The 24609-nt window shown below is 45.1% G+C and overlaps 1 protein-coding gene across 1 annotated transcript; it reads left to right on the top strand.

Annotated features, from left to right (window-relative positions):
* Nucleotides 1–5181: 5181 nt before the first annotated feature.
* Nucleotides 5182–22517, top strand: C18H16orf78 (chromosome 18 C16orf78 homolog). The gene is made up of 5 exons (XM_061174424.1): nt 5182–5331; nt 9146–9259; nt 9797–9926; nt 19710–19962; nt 22370–22517. Exons 1-5 carry the CDS (start codon nt 5182–5184, stop codon nt 22515–22517), a joined length of 795 nt encoding a protein of 264 aa, XP_061030407.1.
* Nucleotides 22518–24609: the final 2092 nt, after the last annotated feature.

The following is a 24609-nucleotide window of genomic DNA, read 5'->3' as shown; positions in this document are numbered from 1 at the left end:
CCTCCACTCTTTAGACACACAGAGTATTACCTCCCCGTACAACTCCATGCTCTGGTCGGTGCAGTTCCCTCCATCTGGAATGTAATTTTCCTATTGTCAAAATCCTCTGCAAAATCCTTTAAGACCTACCTAGCTCTAATACTTCCTCGGTGGAGTTTTCTCTCATCCCCCGAAGCAGACTTTACCATGCCCTCCCTTGTGCTCTCACAACACATTTTGTAATGTCACTACTGCACCATCTCCCCTGTATTAGCTATTTGTATCACACAAAAGATTTTGATTGCAAGTAACAGGAAACACAACTCAGGCTGAGTTACACATTAAAAGTCTGAAAAGCTCAGACACTGTTTCAGTTTTTCAGTGAGTCTCATGGCTCTGCCCTGCTCTTTGGATGGGGTTCATCCTCATGGTATCTTCCCTCCCGCATCAGAACAAAATGACCACCACCATTCCAGGCTTTACATCCAAATGCCCCACCATTCACAGAGAGTCTGTTTCCTCACATCTCTAGCAAAAGCTCCCCATTCCATGCTGATTGGGCCCCTACTGTGCCAATCACGGTAGCCTGGGGAAGGCTGCATATTGATTGGCTCAGCCCAATCTGGTCCCTTCCCTCAAATTGGAGCAGTGTTTACTCACCCAAACTACAAGGGAGAGCAGTGGAGGGAGCGTGGGGAGACACAACAGTGCCCACCAGGCTTTGTAAATGTCTCCCTAAGGAAACAACGAGCTCCATGAGGGCAGGGACTGACTCTAATGAATCTCTGGGTCCTCCTTCCTCAGTGCCCAGCACGGTGCTTGGCACCAGAGACACATGTGTAAACGTTCCTTGATTTGAACACCCTCCTGTCCCGTGAGATGATCCTCTGGGACCTGGGTGGCCTGGCCTCTGGTCTCTCAAAATGACAGTGATGGCTGTCAGATGACCTCGAGCACTTATGTTCACAAGAGTAGAGTTCTGCTACCCCAGTTTCAACCTCAGAATAGGGCTTCTAGAAACACGTGACCTCTACTGAAGATCTGGGGAAAAGAAACCTAGGATGAAGAAGCCTGAGATTAGGCGCCAGGTATTGTCCATTCACTCGCTCGCTCGTTCACCCACCTGCTCACGGTACTGATGCCTACTTGTCATTGCCTCCCCAGCCCACAGCCCCTGCTGAATGGGGACAGACCGTGTGACTGTACCCTGCCTGCTTCCACCCATCCTAACCATTCTTGATTGATTACAATAGATTATTTCATTGGTTTTCAGTGGCGTTGTACCATTCCCTCAGAGGTGTTTGGAAAACTGGGGAGGCTTGTCTTCTATTTTAGTTGAGGCCAGGCATTAAAATATTGACCTACACCCAAAGGAAGACTATATTTTTTTAATTTCTCTTTTTTTGTTGTTGTTTGGAGGATTATAGTAATTTTTTAAAATATGTGTATTTTATTGCAAGATAGCAAAGGGGGTCTTCCAAAATGTGTTATGTAAAGTGTGCATTGGCAGGGGACTTCTGCCTCTGGCTGAGTGAGAATATGGTAAATCCTCTCCCCAAAACGCAATTATAAAGCTGGGCAAAATTGGTCAAAACAACCATGCAGCACTCTGGGCATCAACCAAAGGCATACAACAATTGGAACAGCATTTGTGCTGGGAAACTGGAAATTTGGGCAATAACAGTGAGAATCTATGGCATTCTAGCCGGAGGCGGCTCCCATTCCCCTCCTCCCAGTTCAGTCAGAAGGGAGGTTCCACCAAGGTGGGGCAGTTTCTCTGGTTTGGTTAAAGGGGGCTCACTGGATTTGGATCAGGGAGCAGCACCCACTCTTGGCAGCCTTGTTGGTTTAAGTGAAAATCTCCAAGTCAGAAAAGCAGGAAGGCCACCAACTCCACTGGACAAATGTTGCAGTTGTGTTTGGGCATATATATTTCTGGCTAAAGCTGCATGCATGCACCACAGAAGCTAGAAAGGGCTCAATCAAGCCACAGGCTCCTGGCCAGCCCTGAGGCTGTGAATGTGTGTAAAGGAGACAAGAAAGAGCCCAGTAGAAAGTAAGTGATAAGGACCGTGTGAAAATGGCCTGAATTTTGAATGTGCTCCTGGGATAGGCAGCTTCTAAAATGGTTCCCAGTGATCCTCACCTCTAGGATTAGTGCCCTGTGTAATCCTTCCTTTGGGTGTTGTCTGGACATAGTGACTTGGTTCTAATAAATAGAACATGGCAAAAGTGATAGATGTCACTTCCAAGTTTAGGTTATAAAAGACTGACTTCTCTCTTGCTCTCATTCTCTCTTTAGTTCTTCTCCCTTGCTGTTCTGATGAAGCAAGCTGCCATGTTGTAAGCTTCCCTATGGAGAGGCACATGTCACAAAAAACTGAGGGTGGCCTTCTGCCAACAGCCAGCAAAGAAAGAACTCAGTTCAATGGACTGCAAGGAACCCAGTCCTGCCAACAACCAGATGAGGAGCTTTGAAGTATATCCTTTCCCAGTCAAGCCTTTTGGGCCAATCAACCTGGCCAGCAGCTTGATTTTAGCTTGAGTCAGAGGACCCAGCTAAAGCACACTCAAAATCCTGACCCACAAAAACTGTGTGGTAGAAAATGCTTTTGTTTTAAGCCACTAAACTTTGGGATGATTTGTCATGTAGCAACATGATAACTGATATAGCTCCCCTACCCACACACAGACTAATCAGCAGAGGACAGATAATTGAGGTGTTTGAGCACAATCTCTGTCCAATCTGATATGCAGGTGTAGACACAGAGACAATGCTTAGGAAGCTAGACTTAAATATACAAACAAGAATATAAAAAATTTAATCAGAACTTCAGCAGCTTCATACCGTAGGGAAGACAGGATTCCCAGACAGGGATTGTCTGATTCACAGAGCCTGGAGAAGTTATTTTTAAAATAAACAAATGAAAAAACAGTAACAATAAACCTTGGGGGCAGAGGGTGAATCAGAATCCAAAGTTACCACTATACTTTTTTAATGTCCAATTGTCAACAAAAAGAAATTACAAGTTATATAAAGAAACAGGAAAGTGTGACACATACTCAGAAAAACAGCTGTCAGTAGAAACTGTCTGAGTGTTCCCAGATGTTGAATTGAAAGACTTTAAATACCTATTAAAATATGGTCAAAGAACTAAAGTAAACCATGTTTTAAATTTTAAATGAAAGCATGACAACAATGAATCAACAAAGAGAGATTCTAAATAAAGAGAAAGAAATTATTTTTTAAAAGGGGATATTCTGGGCTTGAACAGTACAATTGAAATGAAAATTATACTAGAAAGGCTCAACATCAGATTATATATGGCAGAGGAAAGAAGATTGAACCTGAAGATAGACTGATTGATAGAAATTATCCAATCTGAAGAACTGAGAAAAGAATAATTGAAGAAAAATGAACAAAGTTTTAGAGACCAGAGGAACAACATTAAGCCTGCCAACAGATGTATAATGGGAGTCCAGAAATAGAGAAAAGGGCAGAAAAAAAAAATGGAAAAAAAAAATGGCCAACATCTCCCAGAATTTAATGTCTTTAAAGACATTAAATACATATCCAAAAAATTCAACAAATCTCAAGTGGGATAAATACAAAGATATTCACACCTAGACTCATCATAGCAAACATTTGAAAGACAAAAACAGAGAAAAATCTGCAAGAGAAAAATGACATATATGCAGGAGAGTAACAATATGATTAGCAGCTGACTTCCCACGTAAAACAACGAAAGGCAGAAGAGAATGAAATAACACATCAAAGTGCTGAAGAAAACGGTTAACCAAAAATTCTATTATCCAGCAAATTTTTCTTCAGAAATGAAAGCAAAAATAAAAGCATTTCTACATACACAAAGACTAAAGAATTCATTGCTAAAATCCTGCAAATATATTGTAAAACAAATGAAGCCAGATACAAAAGATTACATGTGTATGAATCTATTTATATAAAACTCCAACAGGCAAAAGAAATCTATGAAATTAGAAGTCAGAGTAGTGCTTACCTTTGGAGGGAGGTAGTGACTAGCAGGGGCCATAAGGGGGAATTTCTGGAGCATTAGTTACTTGTGATTCTGGCACACTTCTGCATATAGTTTCCATCAATAAAAGTTTCCTAAAACAAAAAAGGAAGCTTGATCATGTCACTCCCTCCCCTATGTTTGATTCCCTTTATTGTTTTCGCTTTACTTCCCTTTCCTTCCCAGTCTCAGCAAACGTGTGACCTCCAAGATGCTCTCTGGTCCGGCCTCTGCCCACCTCTCCAGCATCATTTCTCATTACCTAGTACTCTAGCCACCTTGGCCTTCTGCTATTCCTCAAGTGTTCCCTGCTTCCATCCTGCCACAGGGCCTTTGCACATGCTTGTCCCCCTGGTCCAGAGCCCCACTGAGACCAGCTTACCCTTTATCTCCAGCCACTCCCCAAGTGTGATCTACTCACTACCCATCCAAGTCTAGTTCTTTTGTTTTGTTTAGTTCTTAGAATTATATTCCTTTCTTCAGAGCACTCATCTTCATTTGTCATTATGGATTCACAGGGTAATTATTTGACTGCTGTTTTGTCTTTCCCACTAGCCCATAAGTTTTAGAAGGTCTGAGTATGTTTTTATCTTGTGTTGTATCTCCAGCACCATGCCTGGCACATAGTAGGCATCTGATAACTATCTGTTCAATGACTATAAAACTAATTAAGGCTATACAAATCTTCATTCTAATTAGAGCACATTGTGGAAAGCCTACCAGACTAAGAAATTTTAGATTTTTTTTTATAAGCTACAAGGAGTCATTGAAGGTTTTTGAGAAGAGGAGATATGTGAGCTGAGCTTTGTTTTAATAAGATCTCTGTAGAAATGGAGGTGGAGAGCCCATAAAGGAGGCTGTGGCAGAGTCCAAGTGATGGACAGTGCCTAAAGAGGGACAGTGGCCATGAGGGAAACCAGTGTCTTGCTCCACTCTGACCCCCATGGACAGCCTGACAGTGACATCACAATCACCCTCTGGATCTCCTACCCTTGAAGGTTAACATCCCGGCTCTGGCCTAACGCTGCCCTTTATGTTCACATTTATGTTCACATCTAGGGGACAATACCCTACCATCTGAGTCATCCAGGCCAGCAACCAGAGGCAGAGGGTTCAACAAAGCAAGAGTGTGCCACCTTTCTGCCCAAGGCATGACCAAGGCTCCATGATGACAGAGCAATCAGAGGACCTGAAGGATTCCCTGCCCACAGAGAGGAAGCATGTGTGGAGGACGGCCGAGGAGAGGCGGATGTCAGACCTCTCGCGGGTGTTGGAGTGGCTGGAGCGGAGGCAGGGGAAGAAGAAGCAAGCTCTCCAGGTGTGTACTGTCAAAGAAAACCTGCAAGGAAGGCTTCATTCGAGACTACTGCAGTATGATGTGACCGGGTGAGGGGAGGGTTTGCAGCACTGGGGTGAGCCAGTAGAAAAGCACCGCAGGACATGGGGGGAGATTGTCAATGTGATCAGGCCATCCTTGTTGGCTAATTATCCCTATGTAGTTAGGCTCTTACCCTCCTACAGAGACTGGGAGGTGGGAATGCTATCTTTCCTGATGATTGCATTTCAAAGGGATGGCTCCCAAGCTCTGGAGAAAAACATTCCTGGATTATAAAGCTGGGCAAGAGGCTGGGAGAAGATTTACATCTCAAAGGGGCAGAGAAAGAATTTACAGGTGTAAATTCGCTAAAGGAATTGTTCTAGGAAAAGGGAGGTCAAGGTCCTAGAGTCAGGAAGAAATCTACCTAGTTTAGTCGAGGTGAAGGGACCTTAAAGCCATCTTGGTCAGTGTTGGAGAAGGGCTGAGAGGCAATAGCTTCTAGTGTCTTGATGATCTCAGAATGGGTCATCCCACTGTCCCCAGGTGCTTCCATCCACATGATGGTCCCAGGGTCAGAGGGCATTCTCCACCTCCACTATCCCCACTGGGACTCCTGCTAACATACCTCTTCCTTTCTATCCTGCATTAAAACTAGTTGTAACTGCCTGTCTTGGTCCATTTGGGCTGCTACAACCAAATACCATAGGCCAGGTGGTTTAGAAACAACAGAAATTTCTTTCTTACAGATCTAGAGGTTGGGAAGTCCCAGATCAAGGTGTCAGCAGATTGGTGTCTGATGAAGGCCTGCTTCATGGTTCATAGATGGCTGCCTCCTTGCTATATCCTGATAAAGAGGAAGAGTCAGGAGAGCTCTCAGGGGCCTCTTTTTTAAGGCCCTAGTCCCATTTATGAGGGCTCCACCCTCATGACATGACAACCTCCTGAAGTCCCCACCTCCTAATACCATCACATTAGGAGTTAGGATTTCAGCATAGGAATTTAGGGGGACACAAACATTCAGTCTGTAGCACCACCTTTTCCTCTTTCTCCAGGAACTATGACAACCGATTTTGCCCCAGTTTCCCCCAGAGTTCCCCTCTGGGCCCATCGTCTACAGAAAATTAAGCCATGTCCTTGGAAAGTGGTCTCCTCTGCAGAGGATGCCACCTAATCTTGACTCCCCTGGCTCCCAGAGAAAAAAGGGTGAAAATGGCATTACTAAGAACCATGATAACTTTTATTAAGTGTTTCCTGTGTGCCAGGCCCTGTGCTTACTGCAATGAGTTGTCTGGTCAACTGCTCCCAGCAAGGCTACAAGGTAGGCACCGTTCTTACCACCAGCTGAAGGATAAGAAGCGAGCTGAAGTGGAATAATTTGCTTGAGCTCACAGAGCTAGTGAGGGGCCGAGCCAGGGCTCAAACTCAGATTTATCCAGTTTCCAAGCTCGTGGGCTGTCAGGCCCACGCACCATCACCACCTCCCCTTCCCCTGCTTCACCCAGTTCAGCGGCCCCTGCCTTTCAGGGGAGCTCCTATTCTGGTTATGTGCTTACTTATCAATTATAGTCAGAGAGATCTGGAGTGCCAGTTCCATCAGATACGCGTAAACACATCTGACAAACATATTTTACTCTAGGGCGTTAGTGATTTACCTACCCTCCCCCTTCCCCCCATTTTTTGGGCCTCTCATTACTCATTCGCAGAAATCATATTCAGTTCTATGATGAATATGTTTGATCCCATCTCTTCATACTAAGATTATATTCCTTTTTTTAAAATTTTTATTGGAGTATAGTTGATTTACAATGTTGTATTATTTTCAGGAGTACAGCAAAGTGAATCAGTTATACATATACATATATCCACTCTTTTTTTTAGATTCTTTTCCCATATTGGCCATTACAGAGTACTAAGTAGAGTTCCCTGTGCTATATACTTCCCTGTGCAAGTTCTTATTAGTTATCTATTTTATATACAGTAACGTGTATATGTCAATCCCAATCTTCCAATTTATCCCTCCCCCTCTTTATCCCCTGGTAACCATAAGTTTGTTTTCTACATCTGTGACTCTACTTCGTTTTTGTAAGTAAGTTCATTTGTACCATTTTTTTAGATTCCACATATAAGCGATATCAAATGATATTTGTCTCATAAGATTATACTCTAATAATGTTTTAACAGCTTTACCTTATATGTGGCTTTTATTGTAAATAATTTTGGACCCAGGGAGGGAACAATTTAATTTGAAAATACAATTAAATCTTCAAGCATCATTACCTTTGCCAGAAGCATTTGTATTTTGAAAGAAACTCCTGAGAGAGAGGGTGATGCTTCCGTGGCAGGTCTCGTATGGCAGGTGGCGGGGGACCCTTTAGTGAAGACGGTTGGAGGGGGGCTGTCTGCAGCCTCCTCTCCCTTCTCCTGGCAATCCAGGCTTTTCTCCACTTCAGCACGATTATGGAGCTACCCAGAGGGCTGTGCCCCTTGTGATTCATTTGCCATCCATGAAGACCCCTGAAGTTCAAAGTTTCAGCCACAGGTGCCACTGAATCGTGGCTATTGCAGTTTCCTTGGGTCTATGGTATCACCACATCCATTCCACTCAGCTTCCTCCAAAAATGGGGGCTGGTAGCTACTCAGGTGACTCTTGAGGAGAGGCTGAGGGTTGAGAGGAGAAAGTGGGAGGTGGGCCACCCCCCGGGGAGCTGGCCTTAGTCTCTCTCTAATCACCCTGCAGCATCAGCCCTGGCCCCAGCTTGCGCCCCTTCCCCCCACTAAGCCAAACAAAACCCTAAAGTTGAGTAGCACCCCGTCCTTTGATGGCCTTAAGCAGGACCTTGGACAGCTTCCTTCCACACATCCAGATGGCTTATCAAAACCCTCCTTCCGCCCATACAGTGTTGCTGACATTCATGGAGGGCTTAGCACTTCTGCGCAGTGATTCATTTATTTCCCACTATAACCCTATGAAGTAGGTTCTGCTATCGTCCCCGTCCTCAGAGAGAGCCGTCCCTTGCCCAAGGTTGCTCAGCCACTCAGCCATAGAGCAGGATTGCAAGCCGGGCCGTCAGCCCTGGAGACCAGTCTCAGCCATCACCCCATGACCCCGACACCCCACGGCACACCCCAAGAGGAGACCTAGTTGATTCAGTTTCCCCACGATGCTCCAGCACCCCATGCCCACCCCTTAGAGATGGGCCTGGATGTGCCTCTGTGGGCCCCTCCCCCGATGGGCCCTGATGCTCCCTAATGAACCTTACTCTTTCCCTGGGTGCTCCTGGCAGCTTTCAGGGCCGAGCACACGTGCCTTGAATGGACTTGCACGTGCCTGACCTTCCTTTCCCAGCAGGCAGACAGGAGCACCCAGGGAAATAGAAAGGCAGGAGGCATTGTGATCACAGCTCTGGGAGGACAAGATGGGGTGGGAGTGGGGCAAGGAGAGGAGGGGCTCTGGGCAGAGGGAGAAACCCTGGCTGGGCTTGAAGGCTGGAGGTCGTGGTAGGGAAGTGGCAGCTAGAGAGGCCATTTGAGGGCCGGAAGGAATACCTACCAGGCTGGGGCATGGGGCCCTCACGTGGAGGGTGAGAGTGATGGATTCTGAGGTGGAGAGGGACAGCCAGACCTGGGGTTGGAAGGCCATCCTGGGGGCGGTGTGATATGGACACCGGGTGCATCAGGAGGCAGAGGGGCTGCGAGGGGGAACAGGAGCACCAGAGTGGGTGCGAAAGCTAGGTGGCACCTTCCCCTCTGCAGGGTGCAGGGCTGGTCTGTGCCCAGTGGGCCAGCCACAAGGTTTTTCTCCCTGTTCTTTCAGAAGAACAAACCCAAGGTGGTGACGCTCTCTACAGCACCTGTGAAGGAAGAAAAGAAAGCCAAAAATGTCCAGAAACAGCAGGGAGGGAACCACCAGGTGGCATTCTCTAAGCAGGTGACAGAGCCCAACCACTGTCTCCACGTGGAGGAGGGGCACCCACTCTGCTCCTGCGTAGGATCGGCTACTTTTTTTTTAATTTAAAGCTCTAAAATTCATTCCTGCCCCACACTAGCACCCAAATGGATCACCTGCCCCCTCCACCCATCCAGCCCCCCCCAACACTCTGCACACCCCGGTGGGAAGACTTGCACCCCTGTGGTAGAGTTCATTCTTCCCGGGTGCCACCTCCCTCCCCTAAATCGCTCAGGAGTGCCACTGGAAAGAGGAGGCCGCCAGCGAAGGCTGTGGTTTCCAAGGTCCCTCAAGGCCTCCCTCTGAGCTATGGGGACAGAAGGGAGGCGTTGGTGAGCGGACGCCAGTGGGCATTCCTGCCCCAGTGTCCCGGCACCCAGAGCAGGACTCTCCTTCGGCCCCCTCGCCTGCCTTTCAGCAAGCCCTGGCACTTGCTCATTTCGGGAATGAAGGGAATGAAGGAGGCGGAGCCAGATTCCTGTTCTCTAGCCTGTAATGTCTCTCCAGCTCCCCTCCCAGGCCTCAGGGCAAAGCTCCAAAAAGGACGGGGAAGCCTCCTTCCGAAGGCTCTACAGAGCAGAAGCAAAGGGAAAACGCCTCAGCAGCATGACCCCGGGCAACTACCCCAAGGATGCACCTAGGAAATCTGGTAAGGGAAGCGCCTTGGTCCGGATGCCAGAACTGTCCTCATAACTGCCCTCCTATCAGAGGGACCAAAAGCCCACAGCATCCTTAGGGCAGCACCATCCACGTCAACCCAACCTCTGTGTACGCAGGAGCCCCACGTGACTGTTTGGGGAATCACAGCACAAGGGGGTGTGGCCTGGACAGTAGGCGAGCGGATGTCAAGGCTCAGCTGGCGCCAGGGTGTTCTCTTCTCAGGAAGCCAGTATAATGTCCCCCAGGTTCCTGAAGCCATTTTGGTGACATCAACCTCATGTCCAAATGATCTAATTAGTTTAGATACTGTGACAATGTCAAGGTGCTACAGAAGATATCACACCTGCTGGCTTGAAATCTGCCAGGTGATGCTTGCACCCAAGAAGAGGTGGGCTTGGGTTATGCCAGATACCTATTGCCAAGACTGCCTGAGTTCAAATCCCAGCCCCACCAATCGATGACAATTGTATATGAGATGTTATATAATCCCAAGCCACTCCAACTCTGGGGTCTAGTTTTCACATCCATAAAATGAAACATAACATGACCTGCCTCACAGTATAGTTGCGGGTTGAGGCACGGAACATACTTAGCCTGATACAGAGTAGGTGCTCAATAAATGTTAGCAAATGGTTATTTCTAAGTAAACGTTTTGCTAACGTTCTCTGGTGGGCTGTGTTGGAAAAACAGATGCATTTATTGTGCCTGGCCCCTTGGGATGGAGGTGTATGGTAAAAAAGAAATCTGGAAGGGATTCCAATTAGCCCAAAGGCAGAGGGGCAAGAGCCTTCAAGCAGGGGCTCGTTCTCCTGTACAAACTGCCCCCATTGTGCCCCAGAAAAGCTCTTTTTTTCTTTTTCATTGAAAAAGTCATTGTAACCAAACTGTAGTTACTTGCCTGTCAGAATTAAATATGATTGACTCTAAATGCAAGGCAGGATCCTGGACTGAATCCTAAAATAGCTCTTCAGCAGAAAAACTGGTGAGACCCAAAAAAGCTCTGTAATGTGCCCATGTTAATTGCTTGTTCCCTGCTTATGTAAGATGTTAACATTAGGGGAAACTGAGTGAAGGGTGTATAGGAACGCTCTGTACCATTTTTGCAACTCTTCTGTAAATCTTAAAGTACTCCAAAATAAAAAGTTTATTTAAAAAGTAGAAAGAGATTGACTTATGCCCTATGGGAAGCCCCACACCTTCCCCAAGTTTCCCGTCACTCTCAGTGTCCTGGTCCTGCTGGGACCCTGAGCATCTGTAGGTCTCACTTCCAGTGGCTGTTTCCTTCTCCCTGCTCTCTGCCAACCCAAACACAGAACACATTTCCTTCACTTCTCCCCAAACCTTTCACATGAAGCCTTTATGTATAAGCAGACTTTACTGAAGGTTTCAGGCAACAAAGGGAAATAATTACATCACAGACTTACACAGCAAACAGATTAGAAGTCGATTATGATCCCCTCTTGTTCTTCAAAGTCCTTTGTCCCCTGCCACCAGGAGATTTCCCTGGCTACATTTCCTGCAGGGGTGGCCTCCAGATGTTTTCCTCAACCCCAAGACTAGGGCTAGAGTCAGACAAGCCAGGCACCCAAGTCACCAGATTTAAGGAGGTGCTCTCTCTCAGGTGCCAACCCCGCACTTTCATGAGCCTGAGAGCAAGCACCTCTTTCAATTTTGTCCCCTGGGTACCTCGTTTGTCTCACTCTAGTCCTGGTTCTCCCCAGCTCTCCCTCTTCTTCCTTCTTTCCTCTCCCCCCACTCCATCCTCTGCCTTCCTTGCCCCGCACATTCCCATTGGCTTCTAACATCAAGGGATCACTTTGTTTCCTTTGTTTCACTGTCTCATTCTACACTCAATGTCATCTATCAAGATATTTTCCTAAACAAAGGCAGTTCCTTCCCTAAGAGAAACTCTCATGCAAGTCGATTCATTTTTTTCATTTCACTGAACAAGGATGCCAGCAGGGCAGGCTGACTCACCAGCTATTTGGTCCTCTGCAGTTCCCCCTGCATCTGCCCAGCCCTGTCCCGCACAAAACCACCCTGTTGGAGAGCAGTCTTCCCTCTCCTAATGTAATACAACCAATGGCCACTGGGGGTCAGCAGGTGCTCATGCCCCTCAAGTGCAGCAGCTGTTCAGAGGCATCCAGAAACCACCTGGGCATCCAGGTGTGGCACCCAGGACTGAGTCAGGGCTGAGCCTGGTCACAGCAAGGGGGACTTACTGTGAAGGCTGTCAGGAAGCCTGAAATGAGTGAGCAGGATCTGGTTTGGGAGTGAAGATCAAGACAAAGCAGCCTCTAGGAAGGGCGCAGAGGCAGTTAAGGGCTAAAGCAGGAGTCTTAAGAGGGGATAAGTGTAGATCAAGGAAAAGTATTCTAGACCAGAACATCTGTTTCTAACCTCCCCCAGCCCCACTCAGCACCCAAATCATTAGCGTCATTTTCAAGAACCAGATCCCCTGTGTGTCCCAAGTTCCCTGTCGGAAGAGTAAGCTCTTTCCACTCTCCATGTCATGGTTCTGTGTTGACCTGGTGGGCATGACCATCAAACATTCCCCACCACCTTCGGGACTGTAATGTGACAACTCAGCCTGTGCAGTCACAACCACTCCTGCTCTTCTGTGTTTTCCGTGCTGTGATGGCCACAAAATCAGAGTCTGCAAAACACTGTGAGTGTTCGGGATGAATGACGTTAACTGTCCCTGGCTCCAGAACACCGAAGTTAGTAGAAACAACAGTGACAACACCCATGTGGAATACTTTCGCTTTTCAGAGCAGACTGCTTCGCCTTTGTCACCTCACCTAATTCTCACAAAAACTCCCACTCACTCCCTTTAAACTGCTGAAATGCCCCTGTCCCTCCGCTGATTACCATTTGGCACATTCAGGATGCAACAGCCTGCTGCCCCTCCCTTCTCCTCCATTGCCTCTCCCCCCTTGAATTCCCTGAGCACACTTTCTTCTACTTTCTTTCCTCTTTCACCACCCTCTCTTGGTCCCCTCTGAGGGCTCACCCATAAATGTTGACTGCTTGTCCTCCTCCCAGTACAGCCTCTAGGTCAGCCCAACCCAGACCCAAGGCAGCAAGAGATCCATACGGCTAAGCTGAAGCTGTGGTCTTGGGTCACCTCACTTCTGTGAAAAAAGGGTGCAAAATATTCCCATTTGGTGGGCTTCTTTCCCTTGCTTCATCTGATTTCCATAAGGCTTCTCTGACCCACACATAATTTCCACTTAAATTTATTAACCTCATATATTTCTAACTTGCTACTAACCAACCTTCCCTTCTTTCCCCCTTCCCAGACCTAAATTTCCCCTCTGAATTCCCCACTGATCAGTACTGCCATTCTCATCCCAAGTTTCCTGGCTGATTCTATCCAAAGGAGTGGCTTTAACCACTGTCTAGTGAATTCCAAATCCAAATCTCCAGACAGCCTTCTCTCCTGAGTTCCATCTACATGCCTGCTCCCAGTGTTAGCTTGGATGTCCCTCAGGCTCCGCAAACCCCCATGCCTCCCTTTCACAGGGGCCATCGCATGGGCTAGCACTGGCCCAGCACAGTGGCCCAAGTCAGAAGTTGTCTCCCTCCACAACCCTTTATGACCCGTTACTGGGTCCTAGAGATTGTACCTCCTTCATACCTTTCATCTCTTTCACTTCCTCTCCACTTTAACTACTATTATTTTAGTTTAACCCCGATCCTGTTCCACCCTAAGAACCTCCAATAGCTTTCCTCCTCTATGGCTACCAAACTGGCCTTTCTAATTTATTTGGGTCTTTATATTTAAAGGGAGTTTCTTAGAGGGAGCAGATGATTGGGCCTTGCATTATTTTCAATCCAGTCTGACAATTTCAATCTTCCCATTGGGATTGGGATATTTAGACCATTTACACTGAATGTAATCATTGATATGGTTGAGTTTAAACCTACCATGTTGGTTTTTTTTTTTTTAATTAATTATTTATTTATTTATTTATTTTGGCTGTGTTGGGTCTTCGTTTCTGTGCGAGGGCTTTCTCCAGTTGCGGCAAGCGGGGGCCACTCTTCATCGCTGTGCGCGGGCCTCTCACTATCGCGGCCACTCTTGTTGCGGGGCACAGGCTCCAGACGCGCAGGCTCAGTAGTTGTGGCTCACGGGCCCAGCTGCTCCGCGGCATGTGGGATCTTCCCAGACCAGGGCTCGAACCCGTGTCCCCTGCATCGGCAGGTGGACTCGCAACCACTGCGCCACCAGGGAAACCCCACCATGTTGGTATTTGTTTCTAATTTATTCCATCTATTCTTTGCCCTCCCCTTCCTGTTTTTCTGCCTTCTTTTGGGCTGAGTAGTTTTTGTGATTCCATTTTATCTTCTTTGTCGGCTTGTGAACTATAACTCTTTGTTGTGCTGTCTTAGTAGTTGCTTTAGGGTTGACAGGATTCATCTTCGACATATCACAGCCTACCTTCACCTCATAGTCTGTATCACTCACGTAGAACATAAGGAACTTACAAGAGTATACTTCCATTTCTCCTCTCCCAACCCTCAGGCCATTATTGCCATTCATTGTATTTCTCCATAAGTTATTATAAACCCCACAATACACTGTTATTACTCTTGCTTTAAGCAAGTATCTTTTAGAGTGACTTCAATGTTTATCCATAGTTAACATTTCTAGTGCTCTTCATTGCTTTACATAGGTCCAGCTTTCTGCCTGGAGTCATTTCCTTCTGCCTAAAGGTCTTCCTTCAACAATTCTTATGGTGTGGGCTTGTTGGTGACAAATTCCGTCAGCTTTTATATATCTGAAAAGGTCTTTATTTCACTTTTGTTTCTGAAAGGTACTTTTGCTGAGTGTAGAATTCTAGACTGACAAGCTTTTTTCTTCAATGCTTTAAAGTTGTGCTCTGCCTTCTAGCTTGCATTGTCACCAGTGAGAAGATGGCTGTCATCTTTATTTATGTGTTCCCTGTAATGTATCTTTTTCCTCTGACTTCTTTGGAAGTTTTCAAGCATCTTGATTATGATGTGTCTTGATGTCGTTTGCTTCATGGTTCTTGTGTTTGTGTCTGGGGTTTGTTGAGATTCTTGGTTTATAGTTTTCCATCATATTTGGAAATTTTTGGACCATTATTTCTTCAAATATATTTTCACTCCTCCACTCTCCTCCTCTCCTTCAGGCACCACAATTACACATATTTGAAGTTCTGCAACTCAGTAGAGTTTTTTCCCAGTCTTTTCTCTCTGTGTTTCATTTTGTATAGTGTCTGTCGCTATGTCTTCAAATTCACTGATTTTTCCTTCTACAATACCTAATCTGCTGTTAATCCCACCCAATGTATTTTTCATACTAGACATTGTAGTTTGCATGTCTAGAATTTCAATTTGGGTCATTTTCAACCTTCTGTGTCTCGCCTTAGCATGCTCAAGCTTTGTTGAACATACAGAGCTATACAGTTATAATAGCTGTTTTAGTGGTCTTGTCTACCAGTTCTATCTGTGTAGTTTCCTCTCCTGCATAACTAGTATTCAGCTGAGAGAAGCTTTTGCAGATCTCTGCAGCTCTCCATGCAGTTTTCTCCTGTTACTCTGCCCTGTGAATTCTAGCTTCCTTGGCCCATTTAAATTGTCTATTCTCTCTCCCCAACTCAGGGAAACTGCTAGGTACTATCTAGGTTTTCCCCTCCCTGTGCTGCAACCTGGAAGCATCTCCCAGCGCTCAGCTTGGGTTCCCATGGGACTCACTTCTTCCTTTTCTCAAGGGCCACTGCCCTGATTTACCTGTTGTCCAATGTCTGAAAAAGGCTGTTTCATATATTAGGCCCCACTTTATAGCTGCTTAAGACGGAAGGATAAATCCAGTCCCTGTTACCCTATCTTGGCTGAAAGCAGAAGTCTCACATTGGCTTTTCCAAAGCACAAACCTGATTGAGTGCAATGACAAGTCATTGAAAAATTTTAGGAAGGAAGCTACCAAGTTAGAGTTGAATTTTTAAAAGGTGACTCTGGCTAAGGGCCACTAAAAGATGCTGGGAAAACACTGGGAACACATTTCCAAGGTAAACCTTGACAAAGTCTGAGCGTCTAGACTAAGAAAATGGAACTCACTTGGCTTTCTCTCCTTGCCCACTTTGCTCAGAGCATTCTGTCCATGCCAGGCAAGGGTGCATTCCTAATGCAGAGAGTTGGAGGGCAGTTACCAACTCTGTCTCTATGAGTACAGAGTAGTCCCTGGAGTCCCAAACATAGCTCACCAGAAATCTAACTTATCTGTTCAGCCATGGACTCAGGAACATGGGACATTTTGTCCAAGAGGGTAGCCAGGACAGGCTCCCAGAAAAAGGCACTGACAACCTGGGTTCACATTTTCCTGGATCCACCACTGTCTATGGCATCCTGGGCACATGACTTAATCTCTCCAATCCTCCACTTTCCCATTTGTTCAATGGATGTGACATGGTTGTGAGACTGTAGTTGCCCCCCTCCCTAGAAAGGCTTTAGAACACTGCCTGGCACATAAGTTATGCAATAAATGTTAGCTAATATGTAAAATTATCATTACCTTTTCTATTACTACTCTTCTTTCCTACATGAGACTTACCTTGACCCAGAAGTGGATCAGATGTCTCAGGAAAGGTTATGGCCCTTTCTCCAAGGGATTTCAATTTGTGTCAGTGAAGATGTGTAGCTCAGGATCCTCCTGGAACATAGGACCAATTTCCACCATGCACAAACAGACTGCTAACACCACCTGACCCTATCACTCTATTAGGGGCCAGCTGTCAGTTTAGAGAGCCATACTGGACATAAAGTTTCCAGTTCAGCCACTGACTCATTATGAGACCTTGGGCAAGGCAAAGCTTCTCTCTAGGCCACTGTCCCTCCATTTATGTAATTGTAGAAGGTCTAGACTCCCCCAGACATATCCTGGTAAAATCCCTGAATTTTATTTATGAAATCTTGCAAGCTTACAGGAAGAACAACTTAACTTACAAAGGAAATAGAGTCAGATTAGCATCAATCTAGAAGTGAAATGAACACCTATAGACTACTGAGAACAAAGACTTATAATCTCATAATCCTATCCTCAGCCCATATATAAGTTTCCATCGGGATGAATGAATGATATTTGCAAATTCAGAAATATTTAGGGACTTTCTCAGCCATTTATCCATTCATCTATAGAAAATGCCCTGGAAGAGAGCAGAGGCACCAAATTAGGAAATAATTGGTTTAAAAATCAAAATCTAGATACACACTTAAAATCACGTGATATAGAAAGAATGAAAAAAAGATAGGCAAAGAGATAACAAGAAATGTAAACATATGAGGCGGATTTAAGGCTAAAAGAAGCAACAGGGTAAAAGAGGGATATTTTAAAATGTTAAAGAGAACAAATAATAACAATAAACCTACACAAAACAAAAAAATAGTAGTTAAATAAACATTTAGAAATGCAAAGAGAATCTGTCAAAAATAGTTATAGTAGGAGACTGCAAAATACCTCTTTCAGAACCCAATAGACAGATCAAAGAGACAATTACAGTAAGTGCCTAGAAGAATCTAACAATGTAATTAACAAACCATAACTTTATAGTTGAATAGAGAACACACATTTTTATATGGCCAAAGAATATTTCTAAAAATCATCTGCATATTCATCAAAAGAACACATTAACATTCAAAATAGTAAAGATTTTAGGGCCACCTACAGTATCCTAAAGCAAAAATTAGAAATAAAATTAAAATTAAAAGATAATCTCAACAGAAATTAAGAAACACTCCTAAAATACCATTATTTCAAAGAAAAAAACTATTGAAAATAAGTCTGTTTCATACCAAAATCCATGGGATGAAGGCAAAATCTATGCCCAGAAGAAAATTTACAGCAAAAACTAAAAGTAATCGTTCTTGTCTGTATAAAACAAACAAAAAAATTAACACTTTTATTAATTTAATGATATAGAAGAAATAATTAATATGAAAAAGAGAGAATTAATACATTAAATACCAGCTAAGATTAATGAAATACAAGATTAAAAGTAGTTAAAAGCATAAATCCAAAGCTAGCTTTTTAAAAAACCAAGTGACAAATAGTATGAAGTTATCACGAGCCTTGTCAAAAGAAGAGTCAAAAATATATAAGATTTTATATGAGAAAGGATGCATAAGCAAAGATAAGAAATACATTAAATGAATTATAATAGAATACTATATGCACATCCATACAGTACATTTGAAAATCCAGCATAAATGAATAATTTCCTATCAGACTATAAATTATCAAAATGGACATAGTAAAGAGTAGAAAAGTTGAATAGAGCAATTTCTGAGGTAAAAATTGAAAGCTGGTAGACATTTTCCCACTAAAAAAGGCACCAGGACAAATGATTTCACACCAAGTTCTACATAACATTTAAAAAGCAAATAATCCCAATGTTACTTCAACTATTGCAGGCCATATAAAATATAGACATTTCTGCATTAATTTGACAAGCCATCATAACCTTAAAATTAAAAGATTAGGCAAAAAAAACAGGCCAATCTCACAATAATAGATGATTTTTAAATGATTTTAAAAATTTTAGCAAATGGACTTAATGCATGAAAATATAGCAAATATATCCACGTATGAAATGAATAATAAACTGTGACCAGGTGGGATTTATCATAGCAGGTTACGAATGGTTAGGTTAATCAATATCAAGATATCTAATAACATAATTCATTACATCAATAAATTAAAGGAAAACCATATGATCAGTAGATGATAGAAAAGCAATAAATAGAATCAAGTAATTATTACTAATAAAAACTTTATGTAAACCAAGAGTAAAGCTGCTAAATATTATAAAACATATTCCAAAAATAGTGGCAAATATCATTCTAAATGATGAAATGCTGAATCACTTTAATTAAAATCAGAAACAAAATGAGGCATGACTGCTATCATCATTATTGACATTGTTTTGGAGGGTCTGTCAAATGCAACATGTCAAGAAGAGTACATAATTTTTATAAATATTCGGAGGGATATATTTTCATTTTTCTCCTGATATGATTGCCTTTCTGCAAAACTCAAGAAATTCTAGTCAAAAAAATAATAAGATCTGGTATGGTTGTTGGTGTACTAGAAAAAAATTTTTTAAACAGTAGTCTTTTCTCTATACTAGTCACACCAGTTCGAAATAGAAATGAAAAGAAAATATTCCACTCGCACAAGTAAAAATCTGTAAAATACAGAGAAGTATGTTTAACAAGAAAATAATTAAGGTCTCCAAGCTCTAGTCCCAACAGTATTTCACTCAGTACAAACCCCATATTTGGGTAACGTCTGACCCTCACTCTTTCATTTCATACATGTGTGTCTTTGTGCACGCTGTTCCTCCTGCCCGCCCATGCTGTTCCTCCCTTTTTCATCTGATAAACTACTTGTCCTTTAAAAATCCAGCTCAAAGTTGATCTCCTCTGATACCTTCCCCTAAACCCCCCTTTAGCCTAACGTTCACTTTAGGTGAATTTTCTCTGGGGAGTGAGAGAAGATTGAGAGAAGGAAATGAATGAAAGGAGAGAAAGGGAATGAGTTGAGGAGACGAGGGGAAAGGAGGGAGAAAAAGATGAATGGGGATTAAATGAATGCTAAGAAGGAGAACCTGCCAAAACCTTGAAAAGACCTCATGTCTCAGTGATGTCTGAAGCCCTTGCAGCCTTCCAGGCCTCATCCCCTTCCTATCCACCCTACTTCTCACCCCTACCAGGATCTAACTCCCTGGTGACATCTGTCCAATTTCAGACTTCGACATCAAGGATGAAATCACCCAAGAGTCCACTCAGCGCTCAACGCCATACCATCGACAAAGCATCATAGAACCCATGCTACAGGATGCTATCTTTGTCCCACGGAAGTCGACCCTCTTGCGAGATTGGGTTGGCAAGATGTCCGACACCTCCTATGAGCGTAAGCTGAAGAGTCTCATGGAGAAGGGCAACGAGCCCAAGATGGAGATGGTGAGGATGCTGAAGCCGGAGGAGGTGCTGAGCTGCCGGTGAGCAGCCTGCACAGGTGGGGCTGCGCGCGTTCTGCAAGACCAGGCTTTGCTCACGACTGCCTGTGGTTCATACACCTGGGCTGAGCCCAGAGCAAGGGAGGGTGGCTGCAGCATGTCCGGGCTCTGTGTCTTTGAGTCCCAGAGGGCTGCTCCAGGGCTGAAGCTGTTGGGTTTCTGAGCAGTCTCACTCGCTAGAGGATCATCTCCTGAATGGACACAACATTTAGGTGCTGCCATTTTGATGGCACGCCTTTGGACACATACACAACCTTTCCAGAATTTCCATTTGTTTCACAAAAGAAACCATGAATATTATTCACAAAGGAAAGAATGAGTTGCTTGTGGCCTTGTTTTAACAGGAAACTCCCCCAAGATCCTTTACACTATGGTGTTGAATTGCTGGTGACAGTAGCCGCCATTCCCAGGGCTACCTGCTGTATGTTTGGGGTTTTAGACTCCAAAGGGACCATGAACAAAGTATGAAACCATTTGGTATTTACTGCTCTTACTAAGGGGTCTCACTTCTTGCTTGTTCTTTGTCATACTTATCAAGACCCACTGGTTTTCAGCAACACCACACAGCTTGGTTTCTGCCCCCAGATCCAAGCATCCCTCCCCAGCCCAATGTTATTCTTTACTGTAAAGACGTAACTGACAACACTCAGAAACTTTGGCAAAGGAGGAAATAGGACAAGAGACTAAGGTAGTCATCCTTGTAGAGTTCACAGCAGTGAACTCACCTGTAGGTTTCAGACGGCCTCAGATGCCTGGCATCTGAGGGCCCCACCACACAGGCCTGCTCTGCTGGCTGACTAGCTGGGGGATGGAGGGGTGGGTTAACTGGCTGAAAGACGGACAGGCAGTCTCCTGGACTAGAGGGGGCTACTGGCTCACGCCACCTCCACAGCTGGATGACTTTGGCTATGGGTTTCAAATTGATAAAGTGGTTTTAATTGACTCCGGCCAAAGACAGCCTACCTGGGCTCCATGGTGGGGAGAAAAGAGACTTGGACAGGGTAGGGGGAGAGAATATTTGGAGAGATGGCAATTAACAAACCATTAGAAAAACACCCAAGAAAAGGATGAAATTGTCCTTTGCAATCTTAGTGAGCGTCCACAGGTAGATATGTGTGAGATTGCCGCCTGGGGCTGGGCTGGTCAGGGAAGGGTGGGGCTGACCGGAGCCGTCAGGGAAAGGTAGTACAGGTATAGCGACTGGTGAGTGGGGTCTGAGCTGGCTGTAAGAACAGGGAAGCTCTGGGCAGATCTTGAAAGAGAAGGGAAGTTCCCTGGTGGCCTACTGGTTAGGATTTCAGGCTTTCACTGCCAAGGGCCTGGGTTCAACCCCTGGTTGGGGAACTAAGATCCTGCAGGGCCACAGGTATGACCAAAAAAAAAGAAAAAAAAAAAAAAAGAAAGAGAAGGGAGACCATTCCCAATGGGTAGAAAAGCCAGGTTCTATCAATATGCAGCTCCTCCCCCACCATCTGTAGCAAATTAACCAACCAGAATGCAGCCTGAATCGGGGGCCTCCCTCCTTATACTAAAGCTGGGAGCAAGGTCAAAGTTGACGGTGGAATAAGGGATATGATGGCAGAGATACTGTCTAAATCACATAGATGGCATCAGTCCTGTTCTTCAGTCAAGTCAGAATGGTGGGGCTTTAGCTAATATTTTAAATCAGTGTTTTAATTTTAATTTTGTAATTGAAAATTTTAATTGTTTGAATACTATTAAAAATACTCACCTCTATTCCTACAATTTTCTCAGCCTTTATTTCCACTGTCCTGGATTTCCCCCAGCCCTTGGCCTCACTCAGATTATACACACATGGCAGTGATGAGAGAAAACACCTAACAATTTGCATCCTGGTTTTTTCTCCCCATTTGGCAATAACGTCACAGCCATATTGCATCTTCTTCTTCCTAATGACATTTTAACACTAGCAGAAGAGTCCTTGAAATGGATATTCCATTTTTTGCTTGACCATTCCTCTGTTGATGGAATTTCCTATTTTCCTATTGTTGATAACCCCAAAATAAACACTTTTGTTTATGTAACTTTTCTTTCCATTGACTTCTCTTCTTGGGATAAGTTGAGGACCTGAGTGGAATTACTGAGTCAAAAATAATAAACCTGGTTTTTCGGGGGGTGGGGCAGGAGGTGCTTGGCATATATGTTGCCAAATTGATTTCCTAAAGAGTTATACCAATAAAAACTCCCACCAAGTCTGTGGGGTGTCCCAGTCTTTTATGAGACCTCTGTCAGCTGCAGAAATGTCCAGAGGGCCAGTCCCTTACAGAGGTCCCACACTGACGCTGTTTAACTCTAAGCTCTTTTCAATGAAGTTTGCAGCTGCAGTGACTCCACCCTCAACTGACCTCTTTGGCCTTGTCTCGCACAGATACCTGAGGTTGTCCAAGAACAACATTCGAACTTTGCTCAAGCTGTGCAAGGATGCAGGAATGAACGTGGACATCCACCCCCACGTGGTCGAAGGAGAGATAGATGCGAAAAAGGTGTTCAACCAAAACATCAGTGTAGCCCTCTAAATAGCTCCTCTCCCTGGCCACCTCAAGCCCCCTCTGCTGTTGGACCCTCGGCCACCAGATGCCACCCTCTGGCACACCACACCTGGCTCTTCAGACCTGGGGAGTCCCCTTTCGACAGTAGCGATCAGGAAACAAGGCTAGACTGCTTGGATCATTGCACTGACGTAGTGTTTTGTCCTCGTCATCCAAGTCAGAACCAACGCAGGAGAAACTATAGGTTTCCTCCCCACCCCCCAAAGAACACTCCTTGGAAAAGCCTTCTTAGAAAGGAAGTCTTAGAAGAAGTGAGAAATGGGAGCCCAGAATCTCCAGAGGGATTTCAGGAGGGATAAAGTATTGAGGGGCTGCTGGGGACACATGCACCCCAGGTCTTGCCCAACCATCCCCACTACTTCCTGTGGTGGACACGGCCCTGCAGGGAGCTGGCCCTCTTGTGTGCAGGGTGGGGAGCTGATTGGGAGAGCAGGAGGGGGAGGACGCTGTCAACTCAGGTACACAAGGATTACTCAGAGAAGTCACAGAGCAAGGAACCGGCTCAGAGTCACGCAGGCGAGAAGCGGCAGGGCTGGGATAGGAAGAGTGTCCTCACCTTAGTCTCCCGTTCTTGCCTGACGGAGCTTCTGGCAAATCCTGCACGACGGTTCGGAGATGCTGCCTTCCTCTCATGCAGCAACTGCCAATGGAGGTCCCTGTAAGCACTGCAAGTAAGTTCAAATCCCAACTGCCCCGCTTACTAGCTGTGTGACTTTTGGCAAGTTACCTTCCTTCTCTGTGCCTTTGTTTCCTCATCTGTAAAATGGGGCTAATGATGGAACCTGCTGAGCAGGGATGCTGAGAAGAGGAAACGAGAGCTTCCATGTGAAGCATGAAGCACAGACATTGACACACAAGAGCTCGATGAACATGTGGGCTGTTTCCCTAGTTCCTGGAGTGGACGAGGAGCAGATTTCCCAGCCCCGGCTTCCCCAGGAAGGGTCCTCAAAACTGGGCCTATCGATGTTGAGTCAAACCCTGCTGAAAAGCTGCTGATTCCAAACCCATGCCCTTCGTGGTAAGTCCAAAAATTAAATGGTCCCTGAGCCCTCAGGGGCTAGTGAACACCCCCAGGGGATGAGGTATAGCCGCTGGTCCAGCTGGGCCCCGCTAACCAGGTTTTACTTTCTGCCTCCATATACGAAAAGGGCAGGGATTCCACTGTCCCCCACCGCATATGCTTTTTAAATCTCCATGCCCCATCTCGAGGCTCCAAAGTGACCCCTCTGACATGAGTGGCTCTCTCCACGGAGAGTCATTGCCCTTGGGAGTCAGAGTAAAGGTGTGGAGGCTTCCAATCCCCCCATACACCCACTCAAGTCACCACTAAGGGAAGGCAGAGCCCCTAAGGGTTGTGGGCAGCTCAGAGACGTGTGCCCGGAGCACGGCACCCCGGCGGTGTTTAGACAGAGCCCACAGCTAGAATCTCAAGAAACCAGCTGTGAACGATTAGGTGATAGTCCCTCTCTCCAGCAAATACCTGTTCTTGGGGAGAACCAGCTCTTCAAAAAGGGGAAAGAAAGGTATTTCCTGAGCCTCACCAAGTGTCAGGCACTTTGTTGGTATTGTCGCATTCAAAATCAAAACCTAAAACCATCTTCAGAGGCATTTACTTCGTCCCACCGACTCAGTGGTCTGCATGAGTCACTGCCAACCTCTTTCCTGCACCGAGTGTTCTCACCTCCAGGAAGTCCTTCTGCCTATCTAATCTGCCTCTCTCTTGCTGCAGTTTGAGCCCATTTTCTCTCCTTTGAGCCACAGTGGAAAGGGAGGAGAAGTCAGTCTCCTTTGTCTAATAAATATTCATATTCAGGGAGGATGTGTACCGAGGAAAAAATGCACAGGTGAAATGGCCCTGAGAAGTTAAACGTCAGGTACATCACTAAGAGCAGCTGTGTGATATGACAATGACCATTTAGCCTTTCCAACTTCGTACTTGTTTTTTCAGTTTTCTGTCATATAATTCCATCTGATTATTTCTCCAGTGTCCTTTCCACATCCCTCTTAAAATGCATTGATGAAGGCTGGATCTAGCCCGGTTTTCTAATAAGGTGCCAAA

The sequence above is a fragment of the Eubalaena glacialis genome, chromosome 18, assembly GCF_028564815.1.
Source record: "Eubalaena glacialis isolate mEubGla1 chromosome 18, mEubGla1.1.hap2.+ XY, whole genome shotgun sequence".
In the NCBI taxonomy this organism is placed as follows: domain Eukaryota; kingdom Metazoa; phylum Chordata; class Mammalia; order Artiodactyla; family Balaenidae; genus Eubalaena; species Eubalaena glacialis.
This window is presented reverse-complemented; position numbering and strand designations above follow the sequence as displayed.

Bases quoted from the DNA above. Each gene is read 5' to 3' on its own strand.
- C18H16orf78 (XM_061174424.1), top strand. From the start codon at position 5,182: ATGACAGAGCAATCAGAGGACCTGAAGGATTCCCTGCCCACAGAGAGG. The intron at 5,332-9,145 runs GTGTGTACTGTC...CTGTTCTTTCAG, and splicing joins AGAAGAAGCAAGCTCTCCAG to AAGAACAAACCCAAGGTGGT. The intron at 19,963-22,369 runs GTGAGCAGCCTG...TGTCTCGCACAG, and splicing joins GAGGAGGTGCTGAGCTGCCG to ATACCTGAGGTTGTCCAAGA.